General features: G+C 44.0%; 1 protein-coding gene across 1 annotated transcript in view; it reads left to right on the plus strand.

Moving 5' to 3' along the window:
• Positions 1-7,013: 7,013 nt before the first annotated feature.
• Positions 7,014-20,334, plus strand: part of LOC137525814 (intelectin-1b-like) — a 30,537-nt gene continuing 17,216 nt past the window's right edge. The window contains exons 1-5 of the mRNA XM_068247021.1: positions 7,014-7,050; positions 7,151-7,205; positions 11,859-12,023; positions 13,576-13,823; positions 15,965-16,123. Coding sequence (XP_068103122.1) covers positions 7,154-7,205; positions 11,859-12,023; positions 13,576-13,823; positions 15,965-16,123 — 624 coding nt within the window. The 5' untranslated portion in view covers positions 7,014-7,050; positions 7,151-7,153. The remainder of the gene's footprint in view (positions 7,051-7,150; positions 7,206-11,858; positions 12,024-13,575; positions 13,824-15,964; positions 16,124-20,334) is intronic.

Below are 20,334 nucleotides of genomic sequence, written 5' to 3' on the forward strand. Positions count from 1 at the left end.
TTGTGATTCATGGGGGCTGCCATCTTTGTCATGGGGCAGCCATCTTTTTGGTTGAAAGGAGGTGACAAGGAGCAGGAGACACAGTTCCAACTATCCTGTGTCCTGATTACCCCTCCCAGCTGCACACGCTAGGCTTCAAATGTCAAATTCAAAATGTAAAAAAAAAAAAAAAATTGCACCAAAACAGCAGAACGAGAACAACAAAATCAGAAATCCCATCATGCTTTGCACAGCATCAGGGGAAAAAAGCCCGGGCAGTTTTCTTCTGTGCAGCTAAAAATGAGGCTTGTATAAGAGAAATAAAGTTCTGATGCTGTAAAACTTAAAGAAACACAAAGCCTTTTCAGTGCTGCTGAGTCGATTTTTAGTCCGGAGGTTCACTTTAATAGCAAAGCCCTCATAGGAGCTAGAAACACCAAATTTCAGGGTATATTAAGCAGAAAAATGGAAACAAGAGGAAAAAAAATATTTCAAAAAGACTTTGTAGTTTTTGAGAAAATCGATGTTAAAGTCGGCAGAAATTACTGCGAAAATCCGCAATGGAATCGCTATGCGGTATGACACCGACTTTAGAGGATAATAGCAAAGCCCCCATAGGTGCTAGAAACACCAAATTCTCAGGGAATGTTAAGCAGACAAGTGGGAACAAGAGGAAAAAAAATCTTGCAAAAAGACCATGTAGTTTTTGAGAAAATCAATGTTAAGTCGGCAGAAATTCCCGCGAAAATCCGCATTGGAATGCGGAAATCGTTAGCAGAAACGGTAGCGGTAGCTGTAATTGGCAATGACGGAATGCAGATTTTCGGCACAAAATGGAAATTGGCATTTGCGACCATCCCTAAAATCAGTAAACAACCTCACTGCGCTAGCCATCGTAGAAGTATGCCTTGAGTAAGTTGTATACTATGCTACTGGTGTGCTGGCCCCCCAAACAAAAGGGGAACAATTCTGGAGTCAATGGTTTCTTGCCCAATTTATGGGGCCTGTAATCAAGTATACTGGACAGTACAGCCCACCAGCGAAGCAGCTGGTTACGGTGCACAGCGCTCATCCGCTAGCACCAAAACTAGGTGCCGCAGTACCAGTAATGTTATACCGTGCAGGGGGCGTAACGGTAATTCTGGGTTCCGGCGGTCGCTTGACCCCGAACTACATCTCCCTCCGAGTTGTGACCACTCAGAGGGGGGATAGTATTTTACACTGCCGGGGATTTGCGTGGCAGCAGGGTGAGCCACCATTCATTTTAGGCTGCCAAATATAGGAAGGAATATAGGAATAGGTATAAAAATTGGTATCTAAAAATGTCACAAACACCTGATCTGCTGCATGCTTGTTCAGGATCTATAGCTAAAAATATTAGAGGCAGAGGATCAGCAGGATACCCAGGCAAAGTTAAAAAATTAAAAATTATGTTTTTAATTTTAGATTAGTGGTTGAACTATGGTTCACTATTTGAATATGCTTCACTGTTAAGGTTTTAGGTTTTTACTTTAGATTAATTATGGTTCACTGTTTGAACATGCTTCACTGTTAGACTAGTGGTTACTGGTTAGGTCTCTCCAATGGGGTAACGTCACCGTCGTGGGAGAGTCTAGTAGGGATAATTTGTGCACAATTTATGCTGAAGCTAACGCCCTCCTTTACTGTACCTGTTTTTGAATGCAAGGTGTGTACTCTGCCCATTATTCGAGCTCTGCCCACTTGTGCAGTTAGTCAAATCAGGGCAGTTGCAGCGTCTACTTGGAAGCACTGCCAGTCTCTGCTGTACAAAAAACATAAGTATACTTCAGGCTAGCTACCTCCATGGGCTTCAGTTTGCATTCAAATTTTTAGAATAGTGTTCAGCACATAATTTGCATTTGATTTGCATTCAAGATGTGTATTTACCCTCGGGGGGCTGTGCACATCTCTGTAGGTTTCACTTCACTTGCAGCCTGTGAGTGCTGCCCATTGCTAGCTGCCAGTAAATATATCATTCTTTATTTCCACAGGTTTACAAACAAAAAACAAAACTTAAACAGAAGCACTGTACAGTTTATTGCACAGCGTTTCCAAATGGCCACTAAGCCAATCCATGGCGCAAACTGCTCTGGGGATTGCTGCATAAAGCGCTTGCATGATTGCAGAGTGGGTCCCAAGCCTTAGAGATATTTTAGCTTTTAACATTGGTTTCCCCCTTCAATATCCCCTTCCCCCTTTTCACCAGTATGAGTCGAGGAGTCTGAGCAATTCTTGGGTACCTGGAGTCGGAGGTTTCATAAACTGAGGAGTCAGATGTTTTTTGTACTGACTTCATAGCCCTGCCACTGCTCGGGAGTTGGATTGTCGAAGTTAGAGTGATCTTGGGTACCTGGAGGTAGAGTCGGTGGTTTCATAAACTGAGGAGTCGGATGATTTTTGTAGTGACTCCACAGCCCTAATCACATCCCAAACTCCACTCTGACATATTCGGCCCTTGCCCCACACTGTGGAGATGGCCAATAAGATGCTAATAATTCCAGCTTGCATGTACATTGTATGCGGCTTGTGACTGAGACAATCAGTTGCACTTCCTGCTGATTGTGATTGGTCCAGTTTAAAGCTGCATGCAATCTGCATTACATATACAGGAAAATCTGAATTATTAGCATCCAATGGACCATCTGTAGGTCACCGAGAATAGGAAATAATGGTAAACCTCCTCAATACGAACACAGACAGTGATAAAATCCTGACACAGGTTCTACACATAAGCAACAAAATTGACTGAATTAACAATTAAAGTGAGACGCCACTTGCATTGAACATCGTTACATATACCATAAAGTTAATGGTGGTGTAACTAAGGAGCTTGGGGCCCCAGTGCGAGTTTTACATGGGGCCCCAAGCTTTGTATTGATATGGAGCCCCAAAACCTACCAAGGACAGCTGCAGTATGAGTGAGGTGTATTTAGAGTAAGGAAATCGTGTGTAAAGGATTATATCTATGCAATGCAAATATAGAGGTGTTTATAACCAGATTAGCACCAAGGAAAAGCTAACAAGATGGATGAAGGGCCCCTAGTGCGCACCTCTGGTCCAGGGAGATGGGGCCCAATGTGGCCACAACCTCTGCATCCCCTATTGCTACACCACTGGTAAACACTAATTCACCAAAAAGCAAATTGCACGTGAACTATGTTAAAGGGAACCAGAGAGGAATGGAGCCTGGAAAATGAAAAAAGCTTTTATACATACCTGGGGCTTCTTCCAGCCCCATAAGCCTGGATCGCTCCCACGTCGCCATCCTCCGCTTCCTGGAACTGCTGTTACCGGGCCCGTCACTTCCGGCGGACGCGGACAATTGTCCGCATCACAGGGGCTCCCTCCATACCCGTACGCATGCAGCTGCGCAGTAGGCAGCCTCATGCGTACTTGTATTGAGGGAGCTCCGTGTGATGCGACGAATCGGCAGCGTCCGCCGGCCGACTGGCCGACTCGCGGCAATGACGGGACCCGGTGGCGGCGGATCCAGGCAGCAGAGGACGGCGGCGTGGGAGCGATCCGTGCGTATGGGGCTGGAGGAAGCCCCAGATATGTATAAAACCTTTTTTTGAACCCCTCTGGTTCCCTTTAACTGTGAAAGTAGCCTTACAATAAGATCTCAAAAACTTGAGCCATATTTTTGCATTAAACATGCTGCCATCTTGTGGCAATGTACCTGTACTTCATGTGCTTATTACAAAGGTTTTCAATAAACATTTCATGCACATAGTGTGTCTGGTAGGGATATAAGAGTAGAGATGTCCCGAACAGTTCGCTGGGAGAACAGTTTGCTGCAAAAATGGGCAGTTCGTAATTCGTGTTTAAGGCAATTTTATTTTTTTTCTAACATTTGCGTTCACAGTTTTTACATTGAAGTCACTAGTGGCCGACTTTAGAGGTTAATAGAAAAGCCCCCTTAAATGCTAGAAACACCAAATTATCAGGCTACGTAGAGGAGGACAGTGGGTACAAGAGGGAAAAAAATCAAAAAGACTTTATAGTTTTTGAGAAAATCAATTTTAAAATTCTCCTTCTGAATGTAGGAAAAGTTATAATAGCTGCCGACTTTAGTGGTTAATAGCAAAGCCCCCTTACGTGCTAGAAACACCACATTTGCTGGGTACGTGGAAGAGGACAGTGGGTACAATAGGAAAAAAAAAATCAAAAAGACCTTGTACTTTTTGAGAAAACTGATTTTAATATTCTCGTTCTGTGTGTGTGGAATGTTTCTCTGGCCGCCGACTTTAGTGGTTAATAGCAAAGCCCCCTTATGTGCTAGGAACACCAAATTAGCTTGGTTTGTGAAGGACAGTGGGTACAAGAGGAAAAAAAAATCAAAAATACCTTATCGTTTTTGAGAAAATCAATTTTAAAATTCTCCTTCTGAATGTGGGAAAAGTTATAATAGTTGCCGACTTTAGTGGTTAATAGCAAAGCCCCCTTACGTGCTAGAAACACCACATTTGCTGGGTATGTGGAGGAGGACAGTGGGTAAAATAGGAAAAAAAAATCAAAAACACCTTATACTTTTTGAGAAAACTGATTTTAATATTCTCGTTCTGTGTGTGGGAAATGTTTCTCTGGTCGCCGGCTTTAGGGGTTTAAAGCAAAGCCCCTTTATGTGCTAGAAACACCAAATTTGCTGGGCTTGTGGAGGAGGAAAGTGGGTAAAAGAGGACTTTTTTTTTCAAAAAGACCTTATCGTTTCAAAAAAAAAAATCAATATCAAAATTCTCGTTTTGTGTTTGGGAAATGTTTCCCTGGCCATCGACTTTAGCAGGTAATAGCAAAGCCCACTTACATGCTAGAAACACCAATTTGCTTGGTATGTGAAGGAGGACAGTGGGTACAATAGGAAAAAAAATCAAAAAGTCCTTATAGTTTTTGAGAAAATTAATTTTAAAATTCTCGTTCTATATGTGGAAAAAGTTTCTGTGGCTGCCGACTTTAGCGGTCAGGGCCGGGCCGAGGCAGAGGCGAGAGAGGCTCCTGTCTAGGGCGCAGTGTAGGAGGGTGTGCACAACTCACTCAGCTATAATTCCCCTATTGTGTTTGAAGCAGAGAGAAATAAGAAAGGGGGATACATGGCAGTGACTGCAAGCCAGATTACTATAGATTAAGCTTTTTGGGGTGTTGGGGACCCTGGGGCGCCTCTTAGTCTAATAGCAATCAGTGTGTGACAGCTGGGGTGGGTGGGATGGAGGGGCGCATTTTGGTGTCTAAGCCTTGGATGCAGGAGGACCTTGTCCCGGCTCTGTTAGCGGTCAATAGCAAAGCCCCCTTATGTGCTAGAAACACCAAATTTTCCAGGTATGTGAAGGAGGAAAGTGGGTACAAGAGGAAAATAATTTCAAAAAGACCTTGTAGTTTGTGAGAAAATCGATTTTAAAATTCTCGTTCTGTGTGTGGGAAATGTTTCTCTGGCCACCGACTTTAGCAGTTAATAGCAAAGCCCCCTTTATGTGTTAGAAACCCCACATTTTCTGGGTATGGGGAGGAGGAAAGTGGGTACAAGAAGTAAGAATAAAAAGACCTAATAGTTTCTGAGAAAATTGATTTCAAAATTCTTGTTCTGTGTGTGGGAAATAAAAAAAAATGACATGGGGACCCTCTCCCGAGCCTCTTTAACCCCTTGTCCCCCATGGAACATGCGGGCTGGTATAGCTCAGGGTGCAAAGCCACACGCAGTCAAATATACCCAGCCTGCATCGGGGACAAGAGGTTAAAGAGGCCAGGGAAACATGTCGCACACACAGAATGAGAATTTTAAAATTGATTTTCTCAAAAACTATAAGGTCTTTTTGAAAAAACAATGTTCCTCTTTTACCCACTTTCCTCCTCCACATACCCAGCAAATGTTGGTGTTTCTAGCACATAAGAAACGGGCTTTGCTGTAAATCGCTAAACTCGGCGGCCATTATAACTTTTCCCACATTCAGAAGAAGAACTTTAAAATCGATTTTCAGCTCAGAGAAGCTCTTTTGCATAGATAACTAAAGTTTCTTAACTCTTCCTGTACTGGAAAACAGTAGGAGATTATTTTCTTGGCTACTAATGTTCTATTTCTTAGCTGTCCTACTCATACAATTCAATATATCATACGTTTTTTTTCTCTTCAGTTACGCATTCACCAATCAAACATACAACTGATATTTCCCAGACTTTTTACTGCCATGCACCACTTGACATTAACAATGGTTAATTTGCATATATTCAGCAGTGGTGCCTGGGAGACATCTCGAGCTCACTCCAACCTGAATTATCGCAAATTCTTTCTGTTTTAGGAAAGCAAACTTTTGTTTTTCTTAACATCTTAGTAAGGGGGCTTTTAGGACCATTGTAGTCCCTTACACACCCCAATGAGTTCTGGGTCACCATGAGCTTGCTGGTTAGTCTGTGCCTCTCGGATTTACAAGCCCTACTCCATAGAGCCAAATTAATCCATGCCATGCACTGATGAGGATCAAACAATCCGAAACAGTCTGTATGCATGTTGGATTATTATGGCTCTGTACATATTAACAAGCTGACACATCATTGCATTCCAGCGGTTCTGGAGGTGTGTTTAGCTTCTAAGGGTACAATGGTTAATTTGCATATATTCAGCAGTGGTGCCTGGGAGACATCTCGAGCTCACTCCAACCTGAATTATCGCAAATTCTTTCTGTTTTAGGAAAGCAAACTTTTGTTTTTCTTGACATTAACAAGATTTCTCAAGAAATCGGATTGCATATTGACTGGAATTCCACTAGCTGAAATTATGTTTTGCTCAAATTCCTGGAACATACTGTAGATTCCTCCTTGATAAGAAATGTTGCTGTCCTTGCAGCTGGCATATCCTGTTCACTATATACTGATGAGGTAAGGTAAGTTTAAAAGACCTGCATTCCTACTCTGGACTCAGATCGGACTAGTGCAGAAGTCTGTGCACATCTCCTTTTATCTGACTGATCCTGGAATTCTGAAAGGTACCTCTGAACATCCTCAGTACAATCCTTTGCAGAAGGACATCCAGTGTTATTCCAGAGGACAGTACGAAATCAGGAGGTAAGTTTTGTATTGTGCTACCGGTATGTGTTGTATTGTTGTATCGATGTGTTGTATTGTTTTTACTTGTATCATATAGGTTTATGTTTTTCTCATTTAGGAGATGATCACCCTCTTTCTATTGGGAGTGCTGGTTCAACTTGTTTTGTCAAGGGGTGAGTAAAACACACTGTCTGAGGGCTTGATTAACTAAGGTCTCCAGATCCCCCAACATCTCCAGGGATGAGCTTGATCAGGACTCAGGATACTTTCTGCCCATAAGTTGAAGCCACTTTTACACAAGTAGCAGCAAGCAGTGCTTTCACTGCCTGTCTACGGTTATTGTACACTGACCAGAAGCTTTTATCATGCTCCACATCGGCACTGGAGAAGCATCCATCCAGGGCGTAACTATAAATTGTGGTACCCCCAGCAAAACTTTGATGAGGCCCCCCAACATTTACACTCTTTCACTTGCCAACCTTTTGTGACCCTCATAGCCTGAAGGTCCATCTTGCAAGGGTCATAAAACAAGTGTAGACACAAAAATACCTGATCTGAAGGATGGATCCATTTATCAGAGGGATTAAAGTAGTAGTTGGTGTTCCCTTATAGCTCAAGGTAAGATTGCTTCTTGTTGTTGGGGCTACCAATGCTGCTGTTTGGGTGTATGAAATCACTGCCAGCAGGCACTTGGCAAGAACACAGTTCAACCTTCCATGTAAAAGTAATCTTAATTGCTTTCTTCCTAAAAATGGACTTTCTTCTAAACGGATCAGCTTATTTCTGGGCGCCCCATAGCAGCAATGCTATGCTGCGCGGGGTGCGTAGCAGTAATTCGGGGTCTACAACTCCCTCCGAGTTGCGACAACTCGGAGGGGGAATAGTATTTAACGCCACCTTGGAGTATAGCGGCAGCGGTGAGAGCCGTCATTCGGCTCTCACCACACTGAACTGAATGGTGCCGAAATAACATGCACTCTCTTCTAAATACTCATACACACAATGAATTGTGGTATGATTGTTCATTGGTTGTTTCACACAATCTAACTTTCAGTGTGTACATAACTTATGGTACACAAACATAGGACTGTAATAGAGATTTGATTATGAGCTCCACTGAGGGAGAATTAACGACTTGAACCATTCCATATAATGTAATTTGTAACAAGCTATAGAAAATGTAAGCACTATATAAATGTATAATGATAATAATATCATCATAAGTGATCCAGAAATGTTGGACCTTTCCTTTCATATGTCTGTTATCATCTGGTGAAAGAGCCTATCCCAGATCATAGGCTTCCCATTTGCAGGTTTCTTTCTCTATTTGCAGCCTCCAATTTTATGTATAGAGTGCTTGGAGGTACCCAATATAAAACTTGCATTGAGGCCCATATTTCTTTAGCTACGGCACTGCTTAACCACTTGGGCCGGCAGGTGTTTTCACCTTCAGGACGAAGGAAATTTTCCTCTGTCAGCGTTCCTTCCATCCAGTTTTCGGTGATTATAGTTTTAAAATAAAATGTTCTGCTGTGTATAAAATCCACACATTTTATTTGCCCATTTGTCCCGGTTATTGCAGCGTTCAAAATATTTCCCTAGTACAATGTATGGCGCAAATATTTTATCTAGAAATAAAGGTGCATTTTTTTCAGTTTTGCGTCCTTCACTAATTACAAGCCCATATAGGCTAAAGTAAATAAGGTATATACCGTGTTTCCCCGAAAATAAGACACTGTCTTATATTAATTTTTACTCTAAAAGATGTGCTAGGGCTTATTTTCAGAGGATGTCTTATTTTGGGGCAAACACAGTAGTATTTTTCTTATACAAAATGTACATACTGTATGCCATGTGCAACATACACAGAGCTTGTGGTTTGCAGATATTGGCTCTCAATTACAAGAAATTGATTCTGCTGATCATGTGGGTAAGAGTTTATTTCTTGCAGGCAAAGCCCTCTGTCAGTCTCCCCAGAGCTATGGCAGGATAAGCTGTGTGTGTCCTGGGAAGAGGTGAAGTGCTGGTGATGCTTATCATCACAACAGATCAGAAGGGCTGGCTCCAACAAAAACACAAATTGCCTGACACATATATAGGGCTGTGTAGAACTCACATTGTACTGCTGCTCTCCTGTATCCAGGCTTTGTATTGAGCGTGACTTGCTGGTGTCATGTGGGATGCTGCTAGGGCTTAAATTCGGAGAATGTCTTACATTTCAAGCATTCTTGAAATCCCTGCTAGGTTTTATTCTCAGGGGATGTCCTACTTTAGGGGAAACACGGTAGTAATATACCTTCACAACATACATATTAAAAAGTTTAGTCCCTAAGTTAACGATTTATGTATTTTTTTTTATTTTAATTTTGTATTTTTTTTAAATGTGTGTTTTTTATTTTTTTTGTTAATGGGCAGGGTGGGGAGTAAATCAGTTTTTATTTAGTGTGTATTGTTTTTTTTTTCAATTTTACCAGGAAGTGCGAGATCCTTTTTTTTTCACATTTCGGTTCATGAATCAAATACCTCCTGATTGGAGGCATCTTGATTCATTCACAGGAAATTTGTTTGCCTGGGGAACATTCGTTCCTCTTCAGCTATCAATGCTCTGTAATAGCGGCAGGGAACGAGCCGCCTGCACGTGGATATGCGTGCACAACTACAGCATCACTGCTGGACGGATATATTTGTCCAGATTGCCTTCAAATGGCGATTTTTGGACAAATATATCTGTCCAGATTGGCTTAAGTGGTTAAAGGATATCTGAGGTCAAAAGTGTATAAAGCTTTACTTACCTGGGGCTTCTTCCAGCCCCTAGAAGTCTATGTGTCCCTTGCTGCAGCTTTGGTCTTCTCTTGGGTCCCACTGTCAGTCCAGTACTTCTGCAGCTTTTGCGTATACACGGGCACGTGCACCCTCCCGTTGCCAGGAGTGTTCTGCCCATGCCAGTGCTACTGCACATGTGCAGAATGCTCCGAGCGACAGGAGCACGATTGCAGGTGGCGCACAATACTTATGGGGCTGACAGCGGGACCCTGGAGGAGGACAGAACTGCTTCAAGGGACCACAGAGAGACTTCTAGGGGCTGAAGGAACCCCCAGGTAAGTAAAACTCTATACACTTTCATGAACTCTGGCCTTTCGTTGAATGCATTCTCTTGTGGTTGGCAGTTAGTGAGCGTGCTGTGAGTGCCAGCAGGGGCGTAGCAATAGGGGTTGCAGCGGTAGCGACCGCATCGGGGCCCTTGGGGCAGAGGGGCCCCAAAGGGCCCTCCCTCAAATGCAGTATTAGCTCTCTATTGGTTCTGTGCTCATAATAATCACTTCTACAGATACTTTGAATAGTGGTAATCATTAACACACTGCTCCCCATTCCCTTCTTGCACCTCTGACACTGTAGTTGCCATTGGCAGGTTTTGGTGCGTCGTATCAATCGTTATGTATAGAGTGCTTGGGGGGCCCCAATGTAAAACTTGCATCGGGGCCCACAGCTCCAAAGCTACGCCACTGGTGCCAGGATCTCTCACTGAGTTCCCCTTTTAACTTTATGTGTGAATAAGCCTTTGATTTTACAGTATGTAGCCCACCAAGCTGAGGCCAATGTTAGGCATTCTTGGAAAGGAGGTTAGGGTTAATTAGCATTAGCACATTTTTGCTTCTTTACATCACAGACAAATTGCTGCACTGGTTGAACATTACCAAACAATTCTATATTTTATTTTGTGGATGTTTTCCCAGCAATACACCCAAAACATGTGCCATACACAGAAACCACCATACCCAGGTGCAACTATAGGGGACCTCGGATGATTTAGGCACCACCATAGGCCGTAATGAGAATTACGACTATATCGGCAGACAGTGAGTAATTTGCGCACTGACGATTGCCTGAATTATGTGTCCCTCCCACCCGAGTTGCGAGGAAGAATAGCAATTCAGACTTTCAGTAGGCACAGGGTGAGCAGTCTTTCAGTTTTACCCTGCGTTGAAATTTGGCCACGGCCATTTTACATGTATGCCCCTGAGGCTGTGGTGTCCCCAACTACTTATCCTAACTCCAATACAGGAGTCCACACTGTCCTCCAGATTTGGTGTTGTTGTGGCCTCCCTTCTAAGTTAGGAGATCACGATGGCCTTGTTACCCCTGGCAGATGAGTCTGGAGGCTGTGGGATTCACCACGGTGGAATGTGAAGATGGGTGTGGACAATAAAAGGGCCCCATCAAAGTTTAGCTGAAGTGCCCCATGTTTTGTAGTTATGCCTCTGGAGACCACCACAAGCATTTAAAAGGAATCTGAGGTGAGGGAGATATGGAGACTACCATATTGAATTCCTGAAAAAAATACCCATTACCTGGCAGTTCTAATCATCCTTCTGGCATCAGTAGTGTTTGAATCTCACACCTGAAAAAAAGTATGTGGCTATTCGGACTTCAGTCAGACACATCTGATCTGCATGCATGTTCAGGGTCTATAGCTAAAAGCATAATGCTGGGTACACACTATGAGATTTTCTGGCCGATTTTCTGTCAGATCGATTATTTCCAACATGTTCGATTTGCTTTCCGATCGATCTCCGAGCATTTTCCGATCGATTTCCAATTTAATAGGAAGTCGATCGGAAAATGCTCGGAAATCGACCGGAAAGCAAATCAAACATGTTGGAAATAATCGATCTGACTGTAAATCGACAGCCAGGCAATGTGCATTGTTTAAAAGGAAATACATTTGTCAGCCTCCATATCCCCTTGCACCTCGAGTTCCCTTCTACAAAGCATCAGTCAGTACCTTGCCTTAATTTAATGTATTTAGTTTTCATCTTTCTTCATAGACAGCCCATGCCTTCATGAGAACAAGATGAAAGTCATCAGTCAGTTATTGTCCTGCTGGAGGGATGATGACAACAACTACATCAGTGCATCAGATTTCAATAGATACAATAATGAACGCTACAGGAGCTGTGCTGAGATTAAGCAATCAAAGCCTGGGACTGAAGGTGAGTGAACTGGAGGTTATCCTGTACTTTGTAACCAAGAGGTAAGGAATTAGGCCCAAGGCCGAGGCTGGATTGTTACTTTCTCCATGCCTAGTCAAACTTTCTTGTAACTCCCCTTCCATGTGCATCATCTACCTTCCATTCCACGTGAAGCCAACTGTTCCATGTGCAACATCCATGTACAGCAGCCCCTCTTTTTATCTCAATAAGAATTTATGTACAGAGTCCTTGGACAGCAGCTCCCATATTACAATTGTTATTTCCAATTTTCAGTATTTCTTTACTATTTGCAGCCTCCTCTCTTCCACATCCAGCCACCTCCTTGGCCAGCAGCTGCCCAGGGCATGGGCTTTTGTGGCCTTTATGCTGGGTACACACAATGCAACTTCCCGCCCAATCAGTGGTGACAAACCAATTACCATATTTTTCAGACTATAAGATGCTCCTGACCATAAGACACACCTAGGTCAGGACAGAAACCAGGGGAAAAATATATACTAAACCTGGTGCATCCATGGTGAAGGGGCATCTTGTGGATTATGCCCCCTTTGTACCCCATGCCCCCTTGTACCTCCTCTGTCCCCCATGTATAGGCCTCTGTCCTCCCTGTGTCCTCCTTTTTGCCCTTTAGTGTCCTCCTCTATGCCCCTTTGTGTCCCCCTGTGTCCTTCGTTTGTCCCCCTGTATCCTCCTCTGCATGGGCACAGTACAGGTAGTCCCCGACTCCTGGACATTGCGGCGGGTTGGAGGTTCGTATTGGCAGGCGTTCACAAGTCAGGAACTCCCTACATTTGGACTATAAAACGCAGTGACTTTTTTCCCCCACTTTTGGGGAGAAAAAGTGAGTCTTATACTCCAAAAATATAGTATTTTCTACATTTCCGATTCGATAACAGGATCAATTTTCAGAAGTTATCGGAAAATCAATCCCATTATCAATCAGGAGCAGTTTAAACGTACACACGATTCCTGTCAGATTGCCCATCGATCTCTCCTGGAACACTGATAGGTGTGATGCACCATATTTCACAGAAAGGTTGGCAGTAAAAACATTTAAAGTAGAAATGTATGGTATTCACTAGCTATTTAGCCTGCCCGTTAGATAACACGACCCCAGGTCGCACATCCGCTTCCATGCCGCGCGCCCACACGGCCACGCTCCCTGCTGCCCGTCCTCCTGGCCCCGTCCTCCTCCTGTTCCAACTTCCAATGGCTACACATGCGCAGTAGCCAAAACACACAGACACAGGAGGATGACGCAGGGACACACGAGGATTATTATATAGGATGGTATTTCAATGAAATATGCCATTTCGTTGCCTCACCGGCCTACTGTGTACCCGCTGGCATGTGACATATCTGGCAGGTCAAGTGAATGTAAACACTGCAAAAGTAATGTAGATGGAGATGCCAGAAGAAGAACCCACTGGTGGACGCTTCACACAGGGCAGTGATTGGTTTTATAACACCCCCCCTTTGCTCATGTAACCAAATAGTAAATAGTAATCAGGGAATCTATCATTGACTTTTATAGTTGCAAATATTTTCACAGATGGGATCTACACTCTCACAATGGAAGATGGATTGTCTTATCAGACATTCTGTGACATGACCACCAGTGGGGGAGGATGGACACTGGTGGCAAGCATTCATGAGAACAACTTGTATGGGAAGTGTACCACTGGAGATCGCTGGAGCAGCCAACAGGGGAATAATGCTAATTATCCAGCAGGTGATGGGAACTGGGCAAATTATGCCACGTTTGGCTCACCAGATGGAGCAACAAGTGATGATTACAAGGTAAAAAATGTAAAAAATCATCTAATCTATGGTGTTTTATTTATTTGTGTGCTACATTTCCACAAATCCTTAAGCAACCTTTACTGAGGACATCCTATATAATAATCTGCCTGTGTCCCTAAGTCCTCCTGTGTCCTTGTGTCCATGCGTTTAGGCCAGCGCGCATGAGCGGCATGTGGGCGGACTTTAGACAGCACAGGAGGACAGGTGCAGGAGTGTGGGCGCGCGTTGTGGCTTGTGTGCGTGTCGCAGCCGTTGTGTTGTGCGGGCGTGTATGTGTAGTGGCTGCACGCACGTAGCGGCCGTGTGCATGCACATTGACCGTGTGGGTGTTGTTGCGGTGGCGTTGGTGGAGGCGAAGGGGGGGGGGGGGATAGGGTGTTGTGAGGGCCGTTAAAATAACAGACTAATGGACCTGCATCAGTTATATACAGTACAGAAATGGGACTGTTTGACCAGATGTCAGTTAACCTATAAGTATGTTTTTGGGGGAAGTAGAAAGAAACCGTAGCTCCCAGATGAAATGCACCCGCACAAGTAGAATATACAAAATTATATACATGGGTACTTAAGCATGGAAAAATAGTAACAGCTTAAACCACGGTATCACTATACTTTGATTCCTGCTCTGATTACTATTTAAGAGCTTTGGGCTGCCATCTGTTTACTGACTCTGGGACTAATTTACCAAGAGTTCAGCAATGAGATGTTGCACTATGCATTTTTTATGTTTTTCTTTGTCCATTAACCTCCCCAGTGTTTAATTTCCCTGCAATTTTTGTACCAAAAGCGGTACAATTTTTGTGGCACAAAGTGGTACAAAGTGTTTCTTTATATTGATTTGTAGGGAAGCGTCAGCACTCAAGCAGTTAGTCTTACAACATAATAGGTCATAAGCAGGTATCCACCCTGACTTGCATTTGGATTGTCCCAAATAATATTCGACAGTCCTCTCCGCCAATGGATCTGTACTCTTCACCTCCGGCCTATCCAGGTATTGTACCTCAGTGAAATAAATACAGGGAAATGATATTGTAGTATCTTCAAATCTAGGTACACCACCACCTCCCTATGGCGCTCCAGACCCTGTGAACACACTCTACACCACCATTACCAAAATCGCATGCAAAGTGCTCACCAGAGCTGGATGCCACCCAATTACAAACAGCTGTCTCGCTTTGTCATTCACGATCACTCTGATCTGTACTGACTTGGAATTCAAAGGGAAGATATTCCATCAGAAGCGGGTGTTCAATAAAGGCAAAAGCAAATCATAGTGCAATATCCTTCAGTTAGTATTGAACCACCACCTCCCGGTGCTGTCAATCACTTCCACATGGTGTGGAGTGTACTGCGCAGGCGCAGTACACTTCACACCATGTGCGAGTGATTGACAGCGGCGCTCATGCCTCGCAATGGATGTGAGAAAGGAAAGGTCTGGAAAAGGTCCATTAATGTATTGGGTAACTATGGCCTTTGGTCCACCGCACTGGTCTCTGCATTGAGATAGAGGAAATTGTACTTCTAATGGCATAGCTAAACCATTATGGCCCAGTGCAAGTACTGGAATCAGAGGCTGAAACGAATCGGGAATATTTACCTGAGCTTTTAGTGGTCTCTGGTCTCTCTCTCTCTCTCTCTCTTCTCCACCCTCTTGTCTAGCTCTCTCTCTCTTTTGCAACATCACTCTGAGCATGCTGATAGTTGGGGTTCTAATACTTCTAGCCATAGACTCTGAACAAGCATGCAGCAGATCTGACAAGATTAGCTGCATGCTTGTTTCTGGTGTGATTCAAACACTGCTGCAGCCAACTAGATCAGCAGGGCTTCCAGGCTAAATATGTCAGCCTCCATAGACCTCTCACTTCAGTTGTCCTTTAAGTTCAGAGACAGGTAGCTTCTGCAGGCTGATTTTGTATTGGGTTCCTTCAGTTCTTTAGGGTGCCTGTGCAGACATTAGACATTAAACTTGTTTTGGGTGACATAATTCTTATATGTGCATGAGGCTTTTGGTAAGTTTGAGATCAGTGTTCGGTTTCCAGGAGATTCCCGGCTCACTTATAACAGCTCAGCCTCTAATTTCATTTTGTGGGGGAAAAATAGCCTTTAACCCTATCTATGTAACTTCTTTTCCTGACCAGAATCCTGGATATTATGATATAAGAGCTGGAGATGTGGCAATATGGCATGTACCGAACAAGACGCCGGTAACCAGATGGAGGGACGCAGCTCTCCTGAGATATCGCACTAATAATGGCTTCCTGTCTGCTGAAGGGGGAAACCTCTTCAACCTGTACAAGGTAAACACGAGAACAGAGTGACAATCATATCCTGTATTTCTCAGGTCAGTATTGTGTGTCCGGCACTTTACTGTACTGTGCAGCAGAGGTGAATACATAAGGGCTTATTTATTAACAAAAGAAACAAACTGAAAAATGTTATCTTATAAGTTATCTTTATAACGGTCTGAACAGGCTTGTGTTCTCTGACAATCAGTCTTTCAGAAAGATAACATTTTAGTAATGACCATAAAGTAGCAAATCAGATGATCTATTCAGTCCAGTGGAGTAATGGATGGAGATTTGTTGTATCCACCACTTCTTTTAAGATGGCCATACACTGATAGATTTGCAACAGATTCGACCATCAGATAGATTTCTGTCAGATGCCTGTCAGGTTGAATCTGACAGGAATCTATCTGATGTGTGCCACACACTAGGAACAGATTTCCAATAGCTTTCATAATAAAATCTATCGGAAATTGATTTAAATGCATTATTGGACCATTAGATCCAATGCAACTCCATGGACCATCCATCTGCTGGCAGCAGCAGATCGACCTAGATTTTCCATCCAGTCAGATAGATCAATTTGAACGAAATTGGATGTGTAATAAATATTTGTTGGTTGCTTTGGGCAGCAACACTACACCTTTGTTCGGCGCCATATCACAGAACGTGTGATAACTTGACACTCATCACAGCAACAGCACAGGAGATAGAACTGCTTAGACATCTTCAAAGTTTAAGTAGTTTATTCAACAAACAGATATACAGATGTGTTCAGCAGCAATCTTATCTTTGTTACATGTTTGTTACCTCAGCAAAGCAATCGGTCTGTAGTAAGTCCTCTTAAGCGTTACAGGCTCTTGGTCTATTCCTTGCGAATTGACCAGATTTTCTCTTATGGTACATCTATCCTAAATAGCACTTAGCATATATACAGCATACAGGTAGATGACTAGAAGTAAAGTGAAAGTAGAAGGTAAGTCTGAAGCTAGAAGGTGGAAACTGGAAGTGGACTCTGGAGCCCATGTTGGATATTTTATACTAGCCTCTAAAGAGTTAAATATGACATCACCCAGCAGGGATGGATCAATAACCCATCACCTTCTATTGGCTGATAAGGACACAGGATAGCATGACAAGCACAGTCTTTACTTCGCATGCACTGGAAAATTCAATTTTCCAATGACCTGTTCCCTTATACTTAGGAGAACATTGTTTTCTGTTCCCTGGCTATTTGTTTACCTTTAGAAAATATGAAAACACTTGATGTTTACACTACCACAGCCTGGAGGTCTGTACATCTCGTGCTGATATGTGCTCTGGCCCTGTCACAGCATAATGTTCTACTGAACGTCAGAACTGTAATTCCTTCAAATGTCTTTATGTCATCTAAAGCAGGGGTTCAATCCCTGATGCAAGTCAGGAAGTAAACTCTTTGATCCAAAAAAGTATAAATACAATGTATTTATTCTTAAAAACACCCACGCAATCGCTGCACAAACTATACCTTCTATTGAAGCGGAAACCCCTCAAAAATGGTCCATGCACCGCTTTTCTGAGTGGATTGGAAAAAAAACGCTCAGATGTGAACTTTCTCATAGAAAATCACAAGCGCTTTCAGGGCGATTTTGAAAATCACCAGCGCTTAAAAAATGTCAAAAACGCCCCTAGGACTTGATTCTCTAAAGCGCGATCACATGCGCTTTTCACGTGAAACGCGCAGATGATTGCACGATAACCTTTGCTTATCACATGAACTAACGCTGTTTGCGTGATAAGCACTGCTGTTATAGCAGTTATCAGAATCAAGCTCCTAGTGTGAACGAGCCCTGAGCCCTCACAGTATTAGCTTCCAGACCCCTGGATAAGGCTTAGGCAGGGCAGAGCATTATACATTACCTGCTTTCGGTGGTGGGACAGACCCTCCCGTCCTCACTCATCTTCCATGCATCTGCAGCCTATCATCTTACAGCTTTTTACCAGTAACTGCACATAATAAGAGACAGCTTTTCACCAGTAAATGCACATAATGAGAGACAGCTTTTCCCCAGTAAATGCACATTATAAGAGACAGCTTTTCACCAGTAAATGCACATAATAAGAGACAGCTTTTCACCAGTAAATGCACATAAGAAACAGCTTTTCACCAGTAAATGCATATAAGAGACAGCTTTTCACCACTAAATGCACCTAATAAGAGACAGCTTTTCACCACTAAATGCACCTAATAAGAGACAGCTTTTCACCACTAAATGCACATAATAAGAGACAGCTTTTCACCAGTAAATGCACATAATACGAGACAGCTTTTCACCAGTAAATGCACATAATACGACACAGCTTTTCACCAGTAAATGCACATAATACGAGACAGCTTTTCACCATTAAATGCACATAAGAGACAGGTTTTCACCAGTAAATGCACATAATGACAAACAGCCAGTTGTCCCCAGTATATGTAGCCAGGGGTATATGTGCCCAGTATACGTAGCCAGTATATGTAGCCAGAGGTATATGTGCCCAGTATATGTAGCCAGGGATATATGTGCCCAGTATATGTAGCCAGAGGTATATGTCCCCAGTTTATGTAGTCAGGGGTATATGTGCCCAGTATATGTAGCCAGGGGTATATGTGCCCAGTATATGTAGCCAGGGGTATATGTGCCCAGTATATGTAGCCAGGGGTATATGTCCCAGTATATGTAGCCAGGGATATAGGTGCCCAGTATATGTAGCCAGAGGTATATGTCCCCAGTATATGTAGTCAGGGTGTATATGTGCCTAGTATATGTAGCCAGGGATATATGTGCCTAGTATATGTAGCCAGAGGTATATGTCCCCAGTATATGTAGTCAGGGGTATATGTGCCCAGTATATGTAGCCAGGGGTATATGTGCCCAGTATATGTAGCCAGGGGTATATGCGCCCTTTATATGTAGCCAGGGTGTGTATGTGCCCAGTATATGTAGCCAGGGTGTATAGGTGCCCAGTATACGTAGCCAGGGTGTATATGTCCCAGTATACGTAGCCAGGGTGTATATGTCCCCATTATACGTAGCCAGGGTGTATATGTCCCTAGTATATGTAGCCAGGGGGTATATGTCCCAGTATATGTAGCCGGGGTGTATATGTGCCCAGTATATGTAGCCAGGGTGTATATGTGCCCAGTATATGTAGCCAGGGGGTATATGTCCCAGTATATGTAGCCAGGGGGTATAGGTGCCCAGTATATGTAGCCAGGGTGTATAGGTGCCAAGTATATGTAGCCAGGGGGTATAGGTGCCCAGTATATGTAGCCAGGGTGTATAGGTGCCCAGTATATTTAGCCAGGGGGTATAGGTACCCAGTATATGTAGCCAGGGTGTATAGGTGCCCAGTATATGTAGCCAGGGTGTATAGGTGCCCAGTTTACGTAGCCAGGGTGTATATGTCCCAGTATCCAGGGTGTATATGTCCCAGTATACGTAGCCAGGGTGTATATGTGCCCAGTATATGTAGCCAGGGTGTATATGTGCCCAGTATATGTAGCCAGGGGGTATATGTCCCAGTATATGTAGCCAGGGTGTATAGGTGCCCAGTATATGTAGCCAGGGTGTATATGTCCCAGTATATGTAGCCAGGGTGTATATGTGCCCAGTATATGTAGCCAGGGGTAAATGTGCCCTGTATATGTAGCCAGGGTGTATATGTCCCAGTATATGTAGGCAGGTGTATATGTGCCCAGAATAAGTAGCTAGGTGCCCCCCCCCCAGGAGGGGAGCAGCGCAGAGAAGAGGGAGAGCAGTGGAAAAGGGGGGCCATGTCCCCCCCCCCCCCCTTCGCGTGCTCTCCCTCCCTCGCTGTCCCCTCCGGAACTAAGTGCGGTGGCTGGCAGGGGGGCGGAACTTACCTTCCGTGTCTCCTCCGTCTGGTCTCTCGCAGGCATGGGATGATTTGCCACTACTCTGGTCTGATCCAGACCAGAGCAGCGGCTGCGGCACCAGAACTTCCGGGCCGGCGCTTGGAGCAAGACGGAAGGTAAGTCCCGCCCGCTGCCAAACGCCGCCGCACAGTATCGGAGGAGAGAGCGAGGGAGGGAGAGCACCCTAAGGTGAGAGAAGGGGGGGAAATGGCCCCCTTCTCCGCCACTGCTCACCGCTTTCCCTCCACTGCGCTGCTCTCCTCCTGCTACAGGCGGCTGTCAACACTGACAGCCGCCCGGGACCTGGGGGGCTCATACCGGG

Source organism: Hyperolius riggenbachi, chromosome 7, assembly GCF_040937935.1.
Source record: "Hyperolius riggenbachi isolate aHypRig1 chromosome 7, aHypRig1.pri, whole genome shotgun sequence".
Lineage (NCBI taxonomy): Eukaryota > Metazoa > Chordata > Amphibia > Anura > Hyperoliidae > Hyperolius > Hyperolius riggenbachi.